Source organism: Vitis vinifera, chromosome 6 (assembly GCF_030704535.1).
Source record: "Vitis vinifera cultivar Pinot Noir 40024 chromosome 6, ASM3070453v1".
Classification (NCBI taxonomy): domain Eukaryota; kingdom Viridiplantae; phylum Streptophyta; class Magnoliopsida; order Vitales; family Vitaceae; genus Vitis; species Vitis vinifera.
Genome location: NC_081810.1, coordinates 3,785,526 through 3,800,521, shown reverse-complemented (window position 1 = coordinate 3,800,521; position 14,996 = coordinate 3,785,526). Strand labels below are relative to the sequence as shown.

Here is a 14,996-nt window from a genome sequence, read left to right as displayed (position 1 = left end):
GGACTGCCCAAAACCTTAATGAGGTAACTCAGAAGCTCAAACAATAGCACCTCGAGCATTGTAAACTACTGAAATATTTACAAGCCCCATCTAGTAAACATAAGAGGAATCCACTTAGAAACCAACCCACCAAACAGAATTTTCCAGTCAAATACGGACTGACCTATTACAGAAATCATAAATAGAAGGCAACTATAAATTTCAAAATAATAAGGATGTTGCAAAGATAACTAATTAGTTTTCTCATGGCTACTATTGATATATAGGAAGATCATTCCCCAATTGCTCATTGGAACTTGTGTCCTCACCTCCAGCCACAGAGATACTACTTGAGGCCTCTTCTCCGACCTCACTCGTCATCTTCAAGAAGTAACTGTGCCTGCACAGACAACTGCTTAGCACCATGAATGAGATTAGGAGATATATTTACTGATTGAAAAACATTTACCATCGGGTATCTGCAGTCAATTCAGGATGGAAGGCAGTCCCTAGCAAGTTCCCTTGCTTTACAGCAACAATCACTTTCTTTTCAGACCCAGCATTCTCCTGAAACACAAACCAGAAAGAAATTAATAGAAAGATAATGTCAGAATTAAGTCACATCCTTGGAATCAACAGTCATTTTCAGGGGCATATTGTCTACTATTTTATGTTAGCTAAGAGGCGCTCTAGTTATTTCCAAACCAAATGGTTGCACTTGGTTATGCCACAGAGACTTCAGCGGCTTTTCACCAAAGCTCATTGAATTAGAAGTTGATTTTCGCTACAAATTTTGGTAACAGGCAACTGCACCCAGTACATCTGAAGCCAGGATCGGAACAGCCTCAATATATCCAGAGTGACAAACTGTTGGGAACCACATCCTAGGACAGAAACAGGCCTTTTCCTACTTGTTTAAATTTTTGACATAATGCTAAGATGGGTTTCAAATTACTAAACCTGAAAGGTGATCTACATGATTATGATAAAAAATGCAAAATAGACCACATGAAAAATCCTTCTTCCTGTAGGATTGGAAGCTACCATTCCAAGTTGGAGCGTTGATTCTCAACAGGTTGAATTGGGGAAGGCATTTAGTGCCTCAGGTTCTACTTTTTCCATCAGATTCTGAATTTTATCCATTTCAATAAAAACTTATGGAGCCAGCACAGCCATTCCCTTCCTGTCAAGCATCTGTTGCCTTGTAGGAAACTCATATTTCAATTAATGGAAAGTTCTTTTCTTTTCTTTTCTTTCTATTTTCAACAATGGAAAAACCCCAAACCTCAGCTATTCTTTATGCTGCTTGGGCACCAAAATCATTAAACACCCTTAAGGATTTTCAAACTCTCAAACTCACCATACACAATAACATTTTCATCAACCTTTTCCAGGTATTGGAAAGAAGAAAAAAACAAAAGACTAAGTAAAAAGGGAAATTATATTTGCATCCACCCTATTTACACATCCACCTAAACATTAAAAACTTATTAATACATCCACCCTGCAATTTAAAAATACCCAAAACACCATTCCCATTATTCTCCCCCTAAACTTGTCTTCTTCTTCTTCTTCTTCTTCTTCTTCCTTTTTCTCTCAACTTATTCTTTCCAACCACAAAACCTAGCTACAAATCATCTTGTTTGAAGCTGATTTGATATTAGAAGACTATTGTAGGTATATTCATAGCTAATTTGAACTTTTTTATACATTTTTATTTGAATCCATATAACATACAACAAGGATATCTTTTAGGGCTTATTCATATATAATTTTTGACAAAAAGCTTGTTAAAATGGTTGAAAAGTAATTAGAAAGAATTTAGAAGTGGTTTAAAAGTGAAAAATTGTTAAAAGGTGAAGTGTAAATGGAGAAACACACAAAAAAAAAAAAAAGCAACTCATGGTGTCCGAGCCTAGAAGGTCGAACATTGCAACTATGTCCGATCCTAGAAGACCGGACACTCTTGCAATGTCAGGTTCCCGATGTCTAGACATAGAGTATATGTCCGGCTCTAGAACTTTGGATATAGGATAAATGACCGATACTAGAAGACCAGACATTTTTATGTTGAAGGGTACTTTAAGGATTTTAGCAAAGGGCATTTGTGCCTCAAAAATTTTCATTAAAAAGGCAGATAAGTAAAAATCTTACATTTGAAACTAAATCATCAAATTCCAACTGTGTCATCCAAACAAACATACATTACTCTTCCACATTCCATAGTACATAGTGTATTGCATAGACATTTCCATTCTGCATGAAACAGCAATTGGGTTCCTTCATATAGCTCTCTTGAGGCTTTTTACATGTTTTGAAAAAAAAATATAAGAGAGAGAAGCTGGAAGAGAAATTAGCACTAAAGACAAAATATGCATTTAGGAAACACCACCTGGTTTTAGTTCAATAATTTTTTGTCCATACATTAGAAGAAAACAAGTTATGGCCTGTAATAACAACCTCCTTCAGGTTTCTTTCAAAGTTCTAGAGATTTGAGGCAAGAGGATCCACTTTTCCCCATCCATTCATTCTTGTAAGGGAGGTGTCAAGTTGCTTTATTCAAAGTCAGGTGAAGAAGGCCTCAACTTGGGTTTCAAGATAGGAGTCAGAGGTGAGAGGGTGGAGATATCTTTTGTTCACAGATGATACCTTAATATTCTGAGGCAAATAATGAGCTGCCACCACATGATAGGTAGATTCTCCTTTGTTTTGAGGAAGTATCTGAATTGAAGATTAACTAGGAGAAAAGTGAACCCATCCTTGATGGAAGGGTGGATGGTATAGAGAGATTGACTAATCATTTGTAATCTAGGAAGGCTTCCTTTTAAGTGTTTGGGATTACCTTTAGGTGCTTCATTCAAGGCAGCCCCAATATGGGTCTCTATTGAGTAGAGATTCAAAAGCAAGTTGACTTGTTAGAAAAGATAGTTTTTATCTAAAGGGGGAAGATTAACTTTGCTAAGAACATTCTTCCTTGTCTGTTAATCTATTATATGTAAATTTTTGTAATCCTAATCTACTAATTTGTCATATGTCAATTTTCCCAATTCCTAAAAAGTTGAGATGTGATCTAGAGAAGATCCAGAGAGACTGTCTATAGCAAGGTGGCAGTTTAGAAAGTAAGATTCATCTAATTAAGTGGTTGCCTGTATGTTCAGAAAAGGTTTTTGAAGGTTTAGGCATTAGGATCCTTGTGCCTCCTCTTAACAATGCTTTGATGTGTAGGAAAGTGACAGTTTAGAAAGTAAGATTTATCTAATTAAGTGGTCCTCTGTATGTTCAGAAAAGGTTTTTGAAGATTTAGGTATTAGGATCCTTGTGCCTCTAAAACAAGGCTTTGATGGGTAAGTGGCTTTGGGGATTTGCAATTGGGCATGATAGCTTTTGTAGGGAAGTAATTGTTGGAAAGTATGGGAAGATGATTGTAGGTTGGTGCTCTAGAGAGAGTAGAGAAGCTTGTGGGACAAGTGTTTGAAAAGCCCTTAGAAAGGGTGGTGAGGATTTTTGTTACTCCAAAAAAAAACAAAAAGATTTTCTGCTGGTAACAATGTTTTAAAAGGGCTAAATTGAGGCATTTCAATCAAATGAGGAAGGCATGAACCTCAACTTGTCCAAAAAAAAAAATCTCAAAAATTAGAAAAAATATTAATAAAATAACATAAAAACAGAGTAATAAGAAAATCATAAAATTTATAATTTAAAAAAAAATGTATTGTTTGTCATAATAGTTTCTACATTTTCTTTTCCAAAATCCCACTCTCTCATGAGTCATGGCTCCATCAAATTAGTTTTCACTCTTTAGTATCACCATCACTGTCACTAGTGGGATCATCTAAGGAATCATCACCATATATAATTGTTTTATCATCCCCTTCATCAATGTCTATTTCCACCCATTCTTCTTCTTTATCCACCAACTCTAATGGTATGTTTAGGCTTTAAGCAAAGGTAGCTCTTCTCCAAAAGCAAAAACCTAACACCCAGCAGCCAAGAACTTTTTTTTCTTTGTCTAAATCTTTTTTTTTTTTTCACTCATTTACACTGTGTTTATAATTACGGGATTTTGATGGAAAAAGAAAAGAATTGATTTGAAATCTTCAAATCAAGTGTTTGGAATTGAGAGATTCATAAAGGGAAAAAGACAAAAAAAAAATTCAATTTTCAATTCCTTATAAAAGGGGTGGAATTTCATAAGATTTGGATTTCATTAAATTATATGTCAAGTCACAACTTTCTCTTTTCCAACGCTGCATTTATCTTTTATCTTCATTCCTACAACTTGTATGTGTGTGTTTCTTTTCTGTCTCTCTTCTTCTATTTATTTTTTCAATCACCATCCAACATTTTTTATTTTTTTTTACTTTCACAAGTTTTTAATGGTAAAATTTTTTCAAAGAATTTATTTCAAATGTTAATATATTTCCTTTAAGTTTTTTAAACAACATGAGTAATTTTTCCTTGTTTAGTAAATTAAGAACTTCATATGAGTTATATTTCTTCTAATTTTTCTTAAATTAACTTATTACTTTCACAATTTTGAATCAATTATATTTACAATTAGGTTAAAATAGTAATATATATAATATGCAATGAAAACATAAATTATGCCAAAATTCAAAACAAATTAAGAGAAATCAAAAAATACACCGGATACTTAATAAAGGAATTTAAAGAAAATGAACATAAAACTTTATATTACATAACTTAAAAAACATACATATTAGGAGAAACAAGGATAACGAAATATCTTACAATGGTAGGGATAGGAAAGCTTTGAAGAAGACTTTGGGCTTGAAAACTTACATGATGAGAGAGAAAGAAGAGAGATGGAAGAGCTTAGGATGGGAAGAAGAGTGAAAAATTGAATTGTGTTTACAACTGAGGATCAGGCCTCCTTAAATAGCTGAAAAAAGAATCATAAATAGTACAAAGTGGACAACAAGTCACTGTGCACCATTTGACTCCAACTGAAAAAAGCAATGTTTTAAAAACCGGACCGGACCGGCCGGTCCAACCGTCAACCAGTCACCGTTCCGGTCCGATCCGGTCATTTGGACCGGATTGAGATCAAACCGGGGTTGAACCGCTCAAACCAGCGGTTCAACCGGTGAATCGGACGAACCGGACGGTTCCAAGGGAACTGACCTGTTCAAATGATTTTAATTTTTTTAAAAAAAAAATTATAAAATGAAAATATTACCCTCTCATTGTAAGCATGGAAGGAAGGATTCCATAAAATTTAAATGATTTTTACTAAAGCACATGTTGGGCCTGTCTTATGACACAGCCCACATACCCACTCCAATTACTGTGGGCTGAGTTTTGAGCCCACAAGACCATGTAAAGCCTTTGCTGAGGATGGCTTTTATAGGAGTCATTTGACTCCTTGTTCCTCTCATTTTCCGATGTGGGATTGCTAAATATCAACGAAAAAAAACATAACAAAATTCCAACAAGAGGGTTTGAACCTTGGACCACCCCTGTACTGTAGTCCACCTAGGACACCACTCGGCTACATGTATTTTATTATCTAATATGCCAAACAAAACAACATATATTAGATTTTAATTTTTTTTTATAATATTAAATAAAAATAATATAATATTTTTAAAAATTATGAAATTAGTTTAAATTTTCATTTTTTTTATATATTCACATTTAAATATTATACATATTTCATTTAATAAAATTTAAAATATTAATATGATTTAATTTGATAATATCAAAGATATAAAATAATATTATTGATGTTTAATTTATTCATATATATCTTAAAATTTTTATAATTATTTTTAATTTTAATAATATATAAATTATATATTTATGACGTCACCGGTTCGATAACGGTTCGACCGTCGGTCCGACCAGTGAACCGTGAACTGGTAACTTTTTCGGTTCTGAAAACATTGGAAAAAAGTAACCATCCATGAATGAATAGTGAATAGTAAAATTGACTTTTCACTATAACAATCTTAACTTGTTGGTAGACGAATCTTGCTTTCGGTGGAGGAAAGCTGGAGTACCAGGCTAGTTAAGAACTATAGAGTCACATGCTTGTTAGACAAAATTGCTTTCGGTGCTGACTACTTAAAGCTTGTCGGTGGAAAATATTTTTGTAGGTGGAAAGTCAAAATGAGACATCAAGGGAGAATATAATCTGTTCGATGCTCCATAAGCAGCTAGATATCTTCAGTAGCAGGTTTGGTTAGTAGAGGATCAATCCTCTTACTGCAGAAGATCTGATGAGAGGAATCTACAACAATAAGATAGCTCATATTCTTCGGATAAGCTTCAAAATCTGTGCTAATAATCCTAGCTCTCCAATGCTTGATTTGTTTGATAAGTGGCTCGGCACAAATATCGGATTGTTCAAGAGGGTTGGATAATAGAGTTGGTCTTTTGTTTTGGTAATAGAAAGAAATATAATGCTGTGTTGGGAGAAGACTACCATCTAAGATCCATTCAGGAGCTTTGCTGATGATGATGGTATCAGCAAACTTCTTGTTCATCTTGAAACCTTGAATTAGTCCCAAGGTTACCTTTCTTCCAAGTCAAGATTGCTACAGTGAAAAGTCAATTTTACTATTCACTGTTCATTCACGAATGGTTACTTTTTTTAGCTGGAGTCAAATGGTGCACAGTAACCTGTCGTCCACTTTGTACTATTTATGATTCCTTTTTCAACTATTTAAGGAGGCTTGATCCTCAGTTGTAAACACAATTCAATTTTTCACTCTTCTTTCCATCCTAAGCTCTTCCATCTCTCTTCTTTCTCTCTCATCATGTAAGCCTTCAAGCCCAAAGCCTTCTTCAAAGCTTTCCTATCCCTACCATTGTAAGATATTTCGTTATCCTTGTTTCTCCTAATATGTATGTTTTTTAAGTTATGTAATATAAAGTTTTATGTTCATTTTCTTTAAATTCCTTTATTAAGTATCCGGTGTATTTTCCGATTTCTGTTAATTTGTTTTGAATTTTGGCATAATTTATGTTTTCATTTCATATTACCTCATCCTGGGTGTCTATCTTCTCTGTCTCTTTTTAACACCAAACAAAGAAAAGAATTATTTTCATTTCAATTCCCTTCTATAATAAACAGGATAAAGGAATTAAAATCCAATTCTTTTCATTTCAAGTGGACCTCGAGTTTATGTTCTCTAGTTTTAACTTTGTTCAATGTCTCCTAATTTCTTCCTATTCAATTAGAGACATTTTATTCAGTTTGCATAACAGTTTTGTTAGAGCTGATCTAAAAAGATATGAAGGTTTATCCCTTTGTATTTTTTTTGGCCTATATGAGAAGATCACAAAAATAGAATATTGGAAGGGATAGAACAATCAACTTTGGCTTTAAAAGTTCTATTCCCAAAAACCTTTTGCATGACCATAGATGGTTACAAGAACAATGTAAAACTTTATTTTGTAGACTTTGTAAATAATATGGAAGTTGTCTAGTTGGTATGAGTAGTGCTAGCTTAGTTTGGTTTGCATAGCCTTTTCTCTGTATGAACTGTACACATGTGAATATGGGTTGTGTGGCTTGTGCCCCCTTTTCATTAGGCACTTTGTTATATATTTACTTTTATTCTGCCTATTGAAAAAAAAAAAAGACATGGTTGCACCATGACCAAGTACAACCTGAATGAAGAGTAACGGGGCACTTATATTCCACTAACAAGACAAATAGGATGTAAGAGGTTATCGGTTAGCACACTGAATTTCCCTTTTATATATTGCAGGCCAAAAAAAAAAATAGTAGAAGGAAGAACGAACCTGTGGGGCTTCTAGAGCAGATATTGAATCGAACAATTTGCCAGATGGGACAGGATAATCAGCCAGCACTTCAACTTTCGGCCCTACTTCAAGGATTGCAGGAGCGCGGATGAAAACTCCTCGGAAAGTTTCAGGACCACCTTCCTTGGCTGCAAGTTCAGGTACAGAAAGCTGTGTCTCAAAACTCTGAATCTGAAAAAGAAAAAACATGGGATTTTTCTAAGATCGTAAATCAATTTGGCAAAAGTCCACTAACGGCTAACCAGAATAAATACAATTCAATTATTATTACTAAAGTAGGTCTAAAAATAATTTGGCCCCTTGCCAGTATATGTCTTTTACAAACTACACATACAGTCTAATAGAATTCAAAAAGAATGACATAAAAATATAAAGTGAAGACCAGATTCATAAAAAAATTTACAACTGTCAACAATTGTATTAAGTTTCCAATAGAAGAACTCACCAAGCAGCATCAAGCCTAAAGGTATCAAGTAATTCATTAAAAAAATTGTTTTTAAATCTAAAACTTTTTATAAAGAATTTGTGTGATATCATATTCTTTAAATACATTGTCATTTCCTCAATTCCTAATAATCCACAATTTATGAATCCAACTCTCTATGCATGTGCCATATTCACGTACCTACATTGCATAAAAGCAACATATCAGTTTGATTTTTAATTTTTTTGCATGTTTTCAATACAACATTTTATCTTTGTGACAGTAAGACGAAGTCAAGGACACAGAATGTATATCATTACCTGACTGCCAAAGAAGTTCCGGTGAACTGTACAATCAAGGCCCCCAACTAGTTCCTGCCCACCTGTTTTCTGTCCTGGAAAAAGGTTCCAACATTTCAATTTGAAAAGTTATGTGCCATTTTGCTTCTTAAATCATTAAAAATATTGAAAAATTTATGTTAAAAGAATTATAGGTGCATTTCAACAAGCAGAATAAAGAAAGGAACACCCACCAACAGCCTTATTTGCCAAGAAGATAAGTCCTGCACAGGTTCCCCAAACAGGCTTCCCAAGTTTAACAAACTCTCGCAAAGCAGGAAACTGGAAGCAAAAAAAAGGTTAAGTTTTGTTTGGCTGCTGCGAAAGGTTAAAAAAAAAAAAGTATTCGACTCATTGCTTTGGAATTACAGAAAGAATCAGCTGTACAGCCTCTACTCTACTCAACTGAGCCTAACACAAGTACCCGTCCAACTTCATTTGAGTCCTGAGCAACACATCTATTGCAAACCAAAACAAAATGCCAAGTACCATCCAAAGTTTTGTTTTTTTTCCATTTTCTCAATAAACAAACAGACCGAAAGGAAAAAAAAAAAAAAAGTTATCTTTCTCGTTGCAGTAACAACGAGAATCTGTTCCACAAATCACGTGATTCACCCAAAATAAATAAATAAATAAGGAATATGTTCTTCCGGTCCTCATCGGTACCCATAATCCGAATTAAACAAATATAAATATATGAAGAAATAGAGAAAGTGGGAAGACCAGGTTGTGGTATTCAGCGAGCTTGGCCATGGTGGTGCTCTCTCCACCAGGGATGATAAGGGAGCCCACTTGCTCCAGCTGTTCTGGCTTCCTTATCTCCACACCCTTAACCCCCAGTTTCCTCAGCGCTGCGAAACGTAAGATGAAAAAATGAATCAAAATCCAGGAAGAGAAACATTAACAAAAGAAACACGTTGAGAGCTTTCACAGACAGAAAGAACATCACGAAAATAGAGAGAAATGCCTGCTATGTGTTCGTTAAAAGACCCCTGTAGAGCGAGAACGCCCACAGCCATGTTGGCGGCAAGTGAGAAGCACAAGCCGGCCCTGCGAGACCGCTGATGTTGAAACAGAGAGAGGAGGGACGCCAAAAGGAAAAATTAAAATACGATCCCAATTCCCACCCTTGGGCCTTTCGTTTCCTATGGTGGTCGTTATGGAATATGAGATAGCGGCTGAGGCCCATTTATGTGAGTTTAGAGCGTGGCAATGTCTGCGCCATATTCCGCCGCCGGGCCCTCAAAAACTTTCCCTTTTTCCATTTTGGAAATTGGGTCGTTTTCATTTCTCTCTTTCTTTTTTCCAAAACGGAAAAATAGAAAGAAATGCCCAAGATTTTTTTTTTTTTTGGGTACCTGCTTCACATTCACATTGCACACTACGTCAAAGCAAGATGAAGGAGCATGAGGATTAATTAGACGAAGGAGAAAGAGAACAAGGTGACACATTTACATTAATAATGGTGCAAAGATTCTCTAGAAATAGAACTATGTTTGAAAGTATGGAAAAATAAAAAGAGGAAAAATGGGTAGTGTTTGAGGGAAAGATGGACATAAGATATTTTTTTTCCTTGAGAAAGTGAAAGTTATTTGTGTTGATATATGATATTAGGTCAATAATTTTGTTTCATAATTGCAATTAGTCTAATATATCTTATTTCTAATGGTCTTGTGAATTAATAGTCGACATCAAGCTATTTCAAAGTAAATTCAAGTTTGAGATATGAATGCAATGGGTGTTCTTACATATTGAGATATGGTTATTGTAAGAGTAATAGGTGAAATTTTTAGGAAAATATCAAAAAACAGAGATGGGTGCAACAAACAAGCTATGAACATTCGAACATCATGCAGGATGTTCCAACATCCTCCAAATGTTAAAAAAATCTTGCTAAAGACGTTTGAATATCTGTCTTAAGACATTCAAATGTTGGGTCATTTTCTCAATTTAGGGATTTTTAAAGGATATTTTGTAATTTTTCTTATAAAACAGTCTTAAAATTATCTTATAGATTTAAATATAAAAGTGATATTATTATTCAGTTCAAAAAGGATATAAGAATGTAGTCACCGTTCTATCTTATTTCTCTATAATAAAGTCTCAAGTCTTAGATCGAGCTTTGACCATTTAATTTGAAAATCAAATGAGTTTCCAATGAAGGTAGATCAAAGCATTTTATGGCAATCAACCACCATCATTTCATAATACATCATCAAGCTCAAGAGGGGTTCGAACCCATGACCTTAATTTTGAAACTAATTATTGGATTGAGTTTTGGCCAACTCATCAAAAAATTAATTGGCGTCTAGTGAAAGTAGATTAATCTTTTTATGACGTATGATCGTCATCATTTAGGTAACTTGTTCAAATGATTAAGAGCAACAATATTGTTACAGCCAAGTATTAAGCTTTTAAGAGCTATTTTGATAATCCACTAACATCAGCATAGAGTTAAGATATCCATTAAGGCATGGAGTGCTTCATTGAAAACAACGTTTGAACTCTTGAGAAGAGTATAAATAACTCAAAATTCATGGATTTGATAACTAATTAGGTCATTTACGTTTGTTTTATATATATATATATATATATGTGTATGTATATATATATATGTATGTTTTAACTATATAAACTCAATTATTTTTAGGTTTTAAGAAGAAAAGTTTATTTTGGGAGTTGTTTAGTGAGTACATAAGAGAAAACATTAAAAAACTATTTCGGTTTGGTTTTTTTTATGCATTAAATCTGAGCATCATTTCAAGTTCTTTTGATTTAATAATGATGTCTTTTTTTTCTTATATAGATTATGTAAGTGATAACATCTCCATAAAAGGCCAAAACCAATCTTGGGAAGTGAAACGTGAAGACCTAAAGTTAAAGAATATGGAAAATAACAGGTAAATGAATTAACAATGGAATTAAAGAATGGTCTAAAGCATAAATTACAATATTAAAATACTCCCCCATGGGAATTTGAAATAAGAGATGGTATGGTAGTTTGTTAGTGATTCTTAGAACCCCTTGATACTAGTTGTCATGGTTATCTCCAATGTGACCTACCCTAGGACAAATCTAACAAAGTAGTATGAATTGAAACTCTAGGACATTAAATTAATTAATTTTCATTCAGTAGATGGTAACTAAGAATCTCAAATAATAAATAAATAAAATAAAAAGGCTTCAAATGCAAATCTATGTTCTAGAACTTATGTTGATCTTGAGTAACCAAAGATCTTAAGAACTCTAAGATCACTTGAATCAAGAAACCTTTGTTTGTTTCAAGGCTCTATTCTTGAAGTTGGAGTGTGGAGCCCCTAAACTTGAATCAACAAAGTTATAAATCAACATCCAATTTGTTAGTAATTAGTTTTGTTCTAATCATCCTTACTTTATTTAAATTAAGTCTCAATATTTCTACTTTAGAGTTTAGGTAAAAGTAAATCACCTTAACCTAATACTAACAATTTTCATAAGTCGATCTTTGAAGACAATACTTAAAGTACTATAAAAACCTTAGTGGCTTTTTATCTGAATTTTCTTGGCTAAAGTTGCTATGAATTGAAGCTTGGTATTTTAGACAATAGAAAATCATGGTCAATCATCAAACCAACTTAGCTTTTGGGCTCATTTGGGTGCAATATATGTTATTTGACTTCTTATCATACCCAAATCCATTGTTCTATTGCTCATTTCACCCACTATGTACTCAACATGAGGGAGATTGAAATAGGATGATTTATACTTAATGTTATGGAATCATATACCATTAATACTCATCTCAACAATCTACCATTTCCTATTATCATTTTTGGGATCCTTTTAGAGCATGGACTTGAGTTCTACAATGGATTTTTTGTCCTTCGTTACCTATGCCTATTGTGTCTTGGTCCAAGCATGTAAGCCAAATTTCTCCACGTAAGGCAAATAAAGATGAGAAGGATAAAATTTATGTTATTAAGTAGCATTCTGAGAATGTTGGACTTTTCAGGAGTCACAATCGTGTATCTTATAAAGTCAATCTAATCAATTATAGGATAAACAACTAAGAGAGGAGGTGAACTAAGTGTCGATCTTCTTTACAAACTTTAAACAAATTACAATAAATGAATGAAATTGAAAGATAATTTAAAAAAAAAAAAATAGAGAGATGGAAACAATGATTTTTCAGTAATTCAATAATCATTTACGTTTATTCTCAATCTCTCACTTCAACCCATTCTTGAAGTGTTCCATCATCACCAAGGCTTCCTTTAACCTAAACCTTCAATCTTTTATACTTGGATTCTTCGACTCTAATTCACCATAACAATTCCCTCACCCTCACCCATGACATAATTTTTCTCACAATACAAAGATAATAACTCAATAACAATCCTGCAAGTTAAAGATTAAGAATATAGAGGAATATGTAAGTTTTGATGGCAATGTGCACTCAAGGCATTATTTAAAGCTCAAATAATAGATATTGCAATGGTTTGAAAAGTTGGTGACATCATAAATGAAGTAGGATTAAAAAGGTGTTTTTTAATCAAACCTAGCTATTAGATACATTTTGTACAAAACTAACTGATGAGGTTATTGGCTAAGTTAATAGTTGTTAAGAGAAAAAGTAAAGTTGCAAGTAAGCATTGATGTAGAAAGCTTAATTGATTGAATGACCACTCAACTAACTCTTAACCAGTTGAGGTAAAACCTTAGTTGCTTACAAGAATATTGGAAATCTAGAACACGCTACCAAATGGGATCACTTAGACTAGCTCAATTTGGGTCTCAATTATTTCTTGACTAATTAGGATTCTCTCAACCTATTATGCAACTAGTTGAAATTGCATAATAAAAACACTAAATTTGTCAACTAGGTGGTTGATTAATACCCTATTCATCTTCAATTTTGAAAATCTGCATTTTTAGCTTATAAAAACTTAAGAAAATTAGCTAGTCAAGCTTTTGTTAATTTTAGAAAACCTTTTGAGAGATGAAGTAAGAAATTTACGTAGTTTTCTACTTCATCCAATTAGCTAGTCAAGTTCGATAACTTTTTGAAAGATGAAAAAAGAATTTTACTTAGTTTTCTACTTCATCCAATTAGCTAGTCAAGCTAGCTCCTCTTAATTTAAGAAAACTTTTTGAAAGATAAAACAAGAATTTTACTTAGTTTTCTACTTCATCCAATTTTTGAACAAAAAATAATAATTTAATTTAGAAACACGTTAGATGAAGTCTTTAAGAGATAGGTGGTATTAAAGATGTATCCAAGTTATTGTTACATAAATTGATCCTAACAAAATAGTCTTGAATCTTGATGGATCCTCTATGGTGCTATAGATGATTTCTAATGCTTTTGAAGGTTTGATTTTTATACAACTGAAATAGAAACACTTAATGTGCAATTATATTACTTCCTTTTGTTTTGTTAAAACTAACCTTAGGAAAACCCTGTGCTAACATTTCTCATGGTCAAGCTAGGAGTCATTGATGTGGAGCAGCTCTTATGCTTATTTGCTCTAATCCTTTTGTTAACCCTACTGCTTATTCAACACTTCTTCTTAATGATGCTTCCATTGGTGATCAACTACAGCAACTTATTCAATCAATTACACGTGAGATCAATAAGACTCGATTCTAGAGCATGGATGAGCATGTTGCAATTGTGAAGTCATGTGTAGGAACCCAACTAAGACCTAGCTAATGTCTATTTCCTCTTTCATATGGACCTGTAGATATTCTGTTTGGTGTGTTAAACATGGAAGGGAGTAATTTTAGCACGTACTTCAATTTTTTTGTTTACATCTCTTGTTGACTTGTGGGATGTTTTGGAAGATTACTTATATTCACATCTCTATAAATATTTTCTGAATATATTTAGTCTAGAGATATTTTATGTTTTTATTGCCTATCCATGCATGCTCCTACTTTTTTGCTTTGTCATTTTTGTGATTAATAAAGGAAAATAGGCACTAACTTTCAAATTTTGATGTGACATCACTTTATTATTGCTTTTCACAAAATTGTTGATTGACTTCAAAATACATGATGGTATGATGTATTTTACCTTCAATGGTCTTCTTATTGATAGTGAACGTCACGTTGCTTCATAGTTAATTCACATTTGAGATATGTGTATATTGGGTGTAATTAGAGCATGAGAAATGGTTACTACACGAGTACTAGGTGAAATTTTGATACATATATATATATATATATATATATATATATATATAAATAGGGTGTGGACATTTAAACATCACATATAAGACTTTCAAAATTTGAGGGCAAATAAACATACCATCATCGTTCAAATGTCCTTTTTGGGGTATTTGAATAGTAATCATTTTTATTTTTATTTTTGTATTTTCAACCATTTCCAAGACTTTTAAAAAACATTTTGGTAATTTTTCATATAAAAAAGCTCTAAAATTGGCAATTATTATTGAGTTCAAAAATGAGATGAGAACATA

At 33.1% G+C, this 14,996-nt stretch overlaps 1 protein-coding gene across 1 annotated transcript; it reads right to left on the bottom strand.

The window, feature by feature from the left end:
• Positions 1-91: 91 nt before the first annotated feature.
• LOC100267348 (probable pyridoxal 5'-phosphate synthase subunit PDX2) lies at positions 92-9,965 on the bottom strand. The gene is made up of 7 exons (XM_002285059.5): positions 9,503-9,965; positions 9,259-9,386; positions 8,730-8,817; positions 8,518-8,591; positions 7,753-7,944; positions 449-546; positions 92-379 (listed from the first exon to the last, which is right to left on the bottom strand). The coding sequence occupies exons 1-7, from the start codon at positions 9,552-9,554 to the stop codon at positions 253-255; spliced, it is 759 nt and encodes a 252-aa protein (XP_002285095.1). The 5' UTR covers positions 9,555-9,965; the 3' UTR covers positions 92-252.
• Positions 9,966-14,996: the final 5,031 nt, after the last annotated feature.